The sequence below is a fragment of the Chenopodium album genome, chromosome 2 (assembly GCF_948465745.1).
Source record: "Chenopodium album chromosome 2, dcCheAlbu1.1, whole genome shotgun sequence".
Taxonomy (NCBI): domain Eukaryota; kingdom Viridiplantae; phylum Streptophyta; class Magnoliopsida; order Caryophyllales; family Amaranthaceae; genus Chenopodium; species Chenopodium album.
This window is the reverse complement of record NC_137835.1, coordinates 61,223,076-61,230,346: the sequence shown is the minus strand read 5'-3', so window position 1 is coordinate 61,230,346 and position 7,271 is coordinate 61,223,076. Positions and strand designations below refer to the sequence as shown.

Below are 7,271 nucleotides of genomic sequence, written 5' to 3'. Positions count from 1 at the left end.
ACACATCAATTTCCACCCCACCCAGCACTTCTCTAAGGACTGTAATGCCACCAATCTTGCCCTTTGAGGTAAACTGAGTGCACCCATTTTACCCACAAAGACTTAGTATTCTTGGCAATCTTCCAAACATAGCTACCAATAGCTGCCCTATTCCATAGCAAACAGTTTCTAACTCCCAGACCACCAGCATTTCTAAGTCTACAAACCCAATCCCAGGCCAGGGGAGGAGCTTTACTCAGAACAGCCTTACCATCCCATAAAAAAGTTCTGCAAAGTTGCACAATTCTGAGCATCAAAGTCTTAGGAAGTAATAAGCACTGAGCCCAATAAGTGTGCAAACTCATAAGTACAACATTAATCAGAGTAGCTCTAGCAGCATAGGACAGATTCCTACTACTCCAGCATTGAATCTTATTAAGCATTTTGTCAACTATAGCATCATAGTTAGTAATTCTTAGATACTTGACATTCAAAGGAATTCCAAGGTATTTAAATGGCATATTACCAACAACAAACCCAGACAACTACAAAATGGCATCTCTGGTCTGATTCTGCACATTCCCAAAATACACAGCTGTCTTATCAGTGTTAACCTATAATCCAGATCTTCTTTCAAAAGACTTTAGAGCTCTGAGAAGAAGTTTAACAGACTCCACATTCCCATAAGAGAAGAGCATCAAATCATCAGCAAATATAAGGTGATTCAAGGCTAAACTCTTACATCTCTGATGATATTTAAAGGCCTTTTTCTTCCCAATTTTCTTCAACATCCTAGTCAAATACTCCATGACCAACACAAATAATAAGGGAGACATAGGATCACCTTGTCTTATCCCCTTTTTCCCAGCAAAAAAACCATGTAGACCCCCATTAATCATCAAAGAGAAAGAGGGAGTACTAACACACTCCATAATCCAACCAGTAAACTTTATAGGAAACCCCAGAGCCCCAAGCATATTTTCTATAAACCTCCAACTTATAGAATCATAAGCTTTCCTCAAATCCACCTTAACTGTACATCTAGGGGGAATTCTCTTATTACTATAGCTCTTAAGCATATCTTGGCAAACCAAGATATTATCCACTATGGATCTTCCAGCAACAAAATCACCCTGGCAAGAATCAACTAAACCAGGAAGCACTTCCTTAAGCCTAGCACAGATGAGCTTAGAGATGATCTTGTAAACAACATTACAACATGCAATTGGCCTAAACTGAGTTACTTTATTAGCATTTTCAACTTTAGGCACCAGGGTCAGGGTAGTAGCATTAACTTGCTTCAGCAACTTACCCTAAGCAAAAAAGTTCAGCACAGCTTTAGTGACAGCTTGACCAGTAATATCCCAAGTACTCTTGAAGAATTTACTTGAAAAACCATCAGGGTCTGGGGCTTTATCATCATCAATACTCCAGAGAGCCTCTTTCACATCTTTCTCACTAAAATTCCTACATAAGCTATCTGACTGCTCTATACTCAAACAATTCCCTTCCTGAATAACACTACCATGAATCTCACCAGTAGCAACAGCACTGCTACCTAGGAGTGATTTTTAGTAGTCCAGAAAAGCCTCACATACTTTCCTAGGATCAGCCAATACAGAACCATCATCACACACAATAGAATACACACTGTTCTGAATTCTCCTTCTCCTCAGAATTGCATGAAAGAATGTAGAGTTCATGTCACCATCTTTTAACCAATGAACCTTGGCTTTCTACTTCAAAAAATTATATCTAGCATTATGAGCCTGATTATACTCCTCCCTTGATGTCTTCTCTTGTAGGATTAGACCTTCATCCCTAGGATCACTCTGCAGTTAAGAATGTATATCTAACAGTTTCTTCTCGGCAACAGCATCAGCTGTCTCAACACAAGTAAATCTAGTCAAGTTAATGTTCTTAAGTTTCTTTTTAGCTTCAGTTAACTTCCTAACCAATTGAAACATATTAGTTCCCTGAATTCCAGTAGCCCAAGCTTCCTTTACAGCATCCAAAAAACCAGGAGCATCAATCCACATAGTAAAAAATCTGAAGGGTTTCTTCAACTACATACCCCCATCAAACAGCTGAACCTCAAATTAATCTTAGAAAACACTAGTGCACCTTTTAACTAATAAAACAAATCATCAATCCTTGGTAGGGGATACTTGTTCTTTATTGTTACTTTATTCAGTTTCCTGTAGTCAATACACAATCTCATACTTCCATCTTTCTTCTTAACAGATAAGACTGGCGCTCCCCAAGGAGATGCGCTTGGTTTAATGTATCCCTTTTCCAATAAATCCTGTAGTTGCTCTTTAATTAACTCATTTCTGCAGGTACCATTCAATATGGTGCTTTGCATATTAATGATGTCCCTAGGACTCAATCTATTGTGAAATTAATTGCTCTCTTTGGTGGCATTCCAGGGATCTCTTGTAGAACTACATCTAGGAACTCAATCAACATCTATATCCTTTGGTTTAGTTGCCTCCTCAAGATCCATGTTTCTCACACTGTAGAAGTACACTAGATCTCCCTTTTTAATGTACTATGCCAACTTTAACACATATATTAACCTTGGGCAATTGGTTTCACCATGCATCCAATAAGTCACTGACTCATTCTAACTTGTGTTCATTTTCACTTTCTACGATCGACAACTAATTTTTGCACTGTACTTGCTCAACCAATTCATTCCCAGAATGAGATCAAAATCACTTAACCCAAAATCGATGAGATCAGACATAAACACTTTCCCTTCAATTTCTAAAGGCACGTCTCTAGAGGTTTTGGTACCTTTCAATACCCCACCCGTAGGAATGGTTATAGGCAGGTCTACTACTTCTACTGTTTTCAAATAGTCTTAAAGTTTTGAAACAATACCATTTGAAATGAAAGAAAAAGTTACACCAAAATCAAACAAAACTTTAACAGGAATATAGCTAATAGAAAAGTACCACTAATGACATCTTTCATGGAATCAGCTTCATGCCTACTCATCACATTCAGTTTCCCTACAGCTCCACCTTTCTTTTGATTATTCTAACGGTTGATGTTGTTGTTCTTTGCTCCATTTTGCTGCAGTCCCTTATTCCTAGCAAAGTTATTGTTGTTCCCTTGAAATTTCCTTTGGGTCCCTCCTGAATTATTACTTTGCTTGTTCCCATTAGGAGTTTTGGAGAAACACTTATACTCCCTATGCCCTAGCTCATTACAAGCACGACAAGTAACCAGATTTCCTTCACAATCCCTTCCTAGGTGGTTACGATGAGCGTCATTATTTATGGAGCTAAAAGAATAAGATTAAGGTTCATTTTCTATATTTTCTTTCATTATTTTCATATAATTTTCTTAGTTTTACTTGGTTTACCATTTTAATAAATCTTTTCGGTTTTTGATTAGTTTTTACAAGTTTTCATATTTTTAGATGATAATTCGTAGTTTTAGTTTTAGTTTATTTTATTATGTTTTCTCCCTTAGTTTTATTTGTGTTTTGTAGGTGAATAATCAAGTTAGTTTGCTCATTTTGGAGCTGCCTTACTTGTGGGCATCACATGAGGTCGACAGTCTAGAGCGTATACGAGTCCAACTCTCACTCATGCACAACCTCACAACTCAACAAGAAACTTCCCCCAATTCACGAGTAACTACAACAACAACTCTTTCGCACCAAAACGCCTCCAAAATCAGCAACCAAATTGCAACCCCGCAGCCTCAAATAGACCACTTTCGAGCCGGAACAACCACCGTAGCTCCTCGCACCTTCCCATCTTTTCCTCCGCAAACCACCACTTTTCTCACCTTCAAAATCAACCCCCTCAAGGCAGCAGCCACGCCTCACACCATCAGCCACCAACAGCTACCCTTTGCACCACCTCACACACCTGTAAACCAACCACCATCTCCACGTGTTAAGATAAGATTAGGAAATATTGTATAATATCTTTAGATTTCCTAATTATGTTAGTATTTTATCTTATTCCTAGTTATGTTAGGTTTAGGAATACTTTGTGTAACTATATATATTCTTGAGATGTGAATGAGAAGGATAAGTCAATTACACATTAATTTGTCATGGTATCAAGAGCTTAGGTTTAGGGTTTCAAAAAGAAAAAAAAAAAAAAAATTCACGCTTGAAATTCTCACCGTGTGATTTGTGTTTCAATCATGATTAAAGACGCTGATGATAAAACTCCACCACAAATTGACCTTGAATATCACCTTGGATCAAGTGATCACCCTGGGATCGTGATAACTCCAATCAAATTAAATGGGGCCGTGAATTATGACGAATGGACAAAATCTGTTCGTAGGTCTTTAATTGCAAAGTGGAAATTTGGTTTTATTGATGGTTCGGTTGCGGAACCTTTGACGGATTCTAAGAAGCAAAAATATTGGGTTGCGGTGCATTCAATGTTGGTTTCTTGGATCACCAATACTCATGATGACAATCTGCGTTCAACCATAGAGGATTTCGATATTGCAAGCGAACAATGGACACACTTGAAGCAGAGATATTGTGTTGTGAGTGGAACACGATTTTGCCAGCTTAAGCATTCGCTTGGGGCATGTAAACAAGAAGTCCAAGAATTGGTGACAGATTATTTTGGTCGTTTGTCCAAAATTTAGAAACAATTGGTGCAATATTATACAGTTTCAAAGTGTTCTTGCGGGAAATGCACGTGTCACATTGCACAACAGGTTGGAGAAATTCGGGAGGAAGACTACCTTCACTATTTCTTGATTGGCCTTGATGATCCCTATGAAGAAATTCGAGCACAACTCTTAGCACAAAAACCTTTACCAACGGTGGATAGCGCGTATCAAACGGATTAATACCGAGAGATTGCGTGTGAAAGAAGGAAGGAAGGAGAATGTTGTGGCTTTTAAAGTTGATTCGAGGTCGACACAATCTTATGGAGAGTGTGAGAAACTGACTTGTGGTCATTGTGGTAAGGATGGTCATGTGAAAGAAAAATTTTATGAATTGATTGGTTATCCTGATTGGTGGGATGAGAGGAGAAGAGGCCGAGGTGGAAAAGGTGGTCGTGGAGGTCGCAGAGGCCGAGGTGGACGTGGAGGTAGCACGGGTACCAATGGTAATGTGCGTGCCAATGCTGTGCAAGGAGGGGTGGCTAGTGCAAGTAACTCTCACTCTTCCAACAACAATCAACAATCTACACAAGGTCTTGCAGGGGTCTCTTCTGACCAAGCTCAACAAATTCTTGATTTTTTAAAGTCAAGATCGAAACTTAAAGGTAAAACTTGTATGTCATGGATAGTAGACACAAGAGCCTCAAATCATGTTACGAATGATTTGTCAATCATGGAAAATATCATGACAATTCAAAATTGTCCGGTTGGGTTACCGGATGGTAAAATTGTAAATGTGAATCAACTTGCTTCTGTCACATTGGAAGGTGGTTTGAAAATTGATAATGTGTTATTTGTTCCCCAATTAAAATGTAATTTAATTTTCGTAACACAGTTGAGTGATAAACTGAGTTGTTCGATTCAATTTACTAACAAAATTTGTGTTATTCAAGACCAGTTGAAGAAGACGGTGATTGGCGTAGGTGAACGTCAAGATGGACTTTATTTTTTCCGTGGTGTTCTGCAAATCAGAGTGAGCAGTAGATTGTGTGGTCGACTTGTGGCATCAACGTATGGGGCATCCATTGGAGAAGATATTAAAGTTGCTCCCCGATGTAAGTAACTCTAGTAGAAAAAATAATAATGTTTGTGATGTATGTCCTCGTGCAAAGAAAACAAGAGATAGTTTTCCTATTAGTGATAGCTAAGCAAGTAGTATGTTTGAGTTAGTTCATATTAATCTCTAGGGACCTTATAAGACGGCCTCGTCTTGTGGATAAAAGATGTTTTTGACAATTGTAGATGATTATTCTCGTGGTGTTTGTATTTATTTTCTTAGCAATAAAACAGAAGTTGAATTGATGTTTCTTAATTTTGTTGCTTTAATTAAACGACAATTTGATAGTGTTATTAAAGTTGTGCGTAGTGATAATGGAACCGAGTTTAATCATTTACAAGATTATTTTGTGAAGAATGGAATAATTTTTTAGTCTTCGTGTGTTGGAACACCTCAACCAAATGGGAAAGTAGAAAGGAAACATCAACATATTTTGAATGTGGCTTGTGCTTTGCGATTTCAAGGAAAATTACCTATAAAATTTTGGGGGGAGTGTGTTTGGGCTGCTTGTTATTTAATTAATCGAACTCCAAGTCCGATTCTTCAAAATAAAACCCCATATGAGATGTTATTTGGCAAAGTCCCGGTGTATGAGTGTATTCGAGTGTTTGTATGTTTGGCATATGCTCATAATCAACGGAGTAAGAGAGATAAATTTGAATCCCGAAGCCAAATATGTGTGTTTGTTGGTTATCCTTTTGGAAAGAATGGTTGGCAATTATTTGACTTGGAGACACGGGAATTTTTTGTATCATGTGACATCCAATTCCATGAATATGTGTTCCTGTATTATGAGGCTTTGAGGAAAAATATAGAAGTGGATCCAGACAATGAGTTTGGGGAAAGTGATGTGGTAATTGACATGTGGCAGCGAGGTGATTTAGCTGGTATGAATGGTGGGAATGAGGAGACAGGCGTAGGATTAACACCCATCGCCCTACGCAACCATGCTGGCAGTGATGTGCAACAGCAAGCTGGGCAATCTGCTCGGCCCGATGGGTTTCCAGCACCCGTTGGCAGAGCCACGCAACCAGCTGAGCAATTTGTTGGGCTTGCTAGAAACCCAGCGCTAGCTAGTCGAGAACAACGACAGAAGCACAAGCTCGTGCTACCGAAGCTACCCAGCGACAGCAGCAGGCAGTAGCCATCGAGGCAGAACAGCACCAGCAGTTAGCAGGGGGTGCGATAGCCGATTCTGCAGCTAGTGAGGTAACTCATGATTTGGATGTATCCCAAGGTATTTTGGGTGGTTCGTCACAAGTTAATGACACTACAAGTGAAGAGTTAGGCCGCGGAAAACGACAAAAATTTCCATCGTTGAAGTTACGGGATTGCGTGACCCCACACAATACGGAAAAATAAAGATTCATGTTCACCGCTATCGACATTCTCTTCGGGTACTCCCTATCCTATAACATATTTTGTTAATTATGATCGTTTTTCGTCGAAGCATAGACAATATATTACAGCTTTGACGGAAGCAAGAGTTCCTAGATCGTTCAAAGAAGCGATGAAGCACGAGGGGTGGAAAGAGGCTATGGCAACCGAAATTAAAGCACTTGAGGAATAAGGAACATGG

General features: G+C 39.0%; 1 protein-coding gene across 1 annotated transcript; it reads left to right on the top strand.

Moving 5' to 3' along the window:
• Window positions 1-4,149: 4,149 nt before the first annotated feature.
• Window positions 4,150-5,698, top strand: LOC145574013 (uncharacterized). Its single transcript, XM_081631812.1, has 2 exons — window positions 4,150-4,552; window positions 4,800-5,698. Exons 1-2 carry the CDS (start codon window positions 4,150-4,152, stop codon window positions 5,696-5,698), a joined length of 1,302 nt encoding a protein of 433 aa, XP_081487938.1.
• Window positions 5,699-7,271: the final 1,573 nt, after the last annotated feature.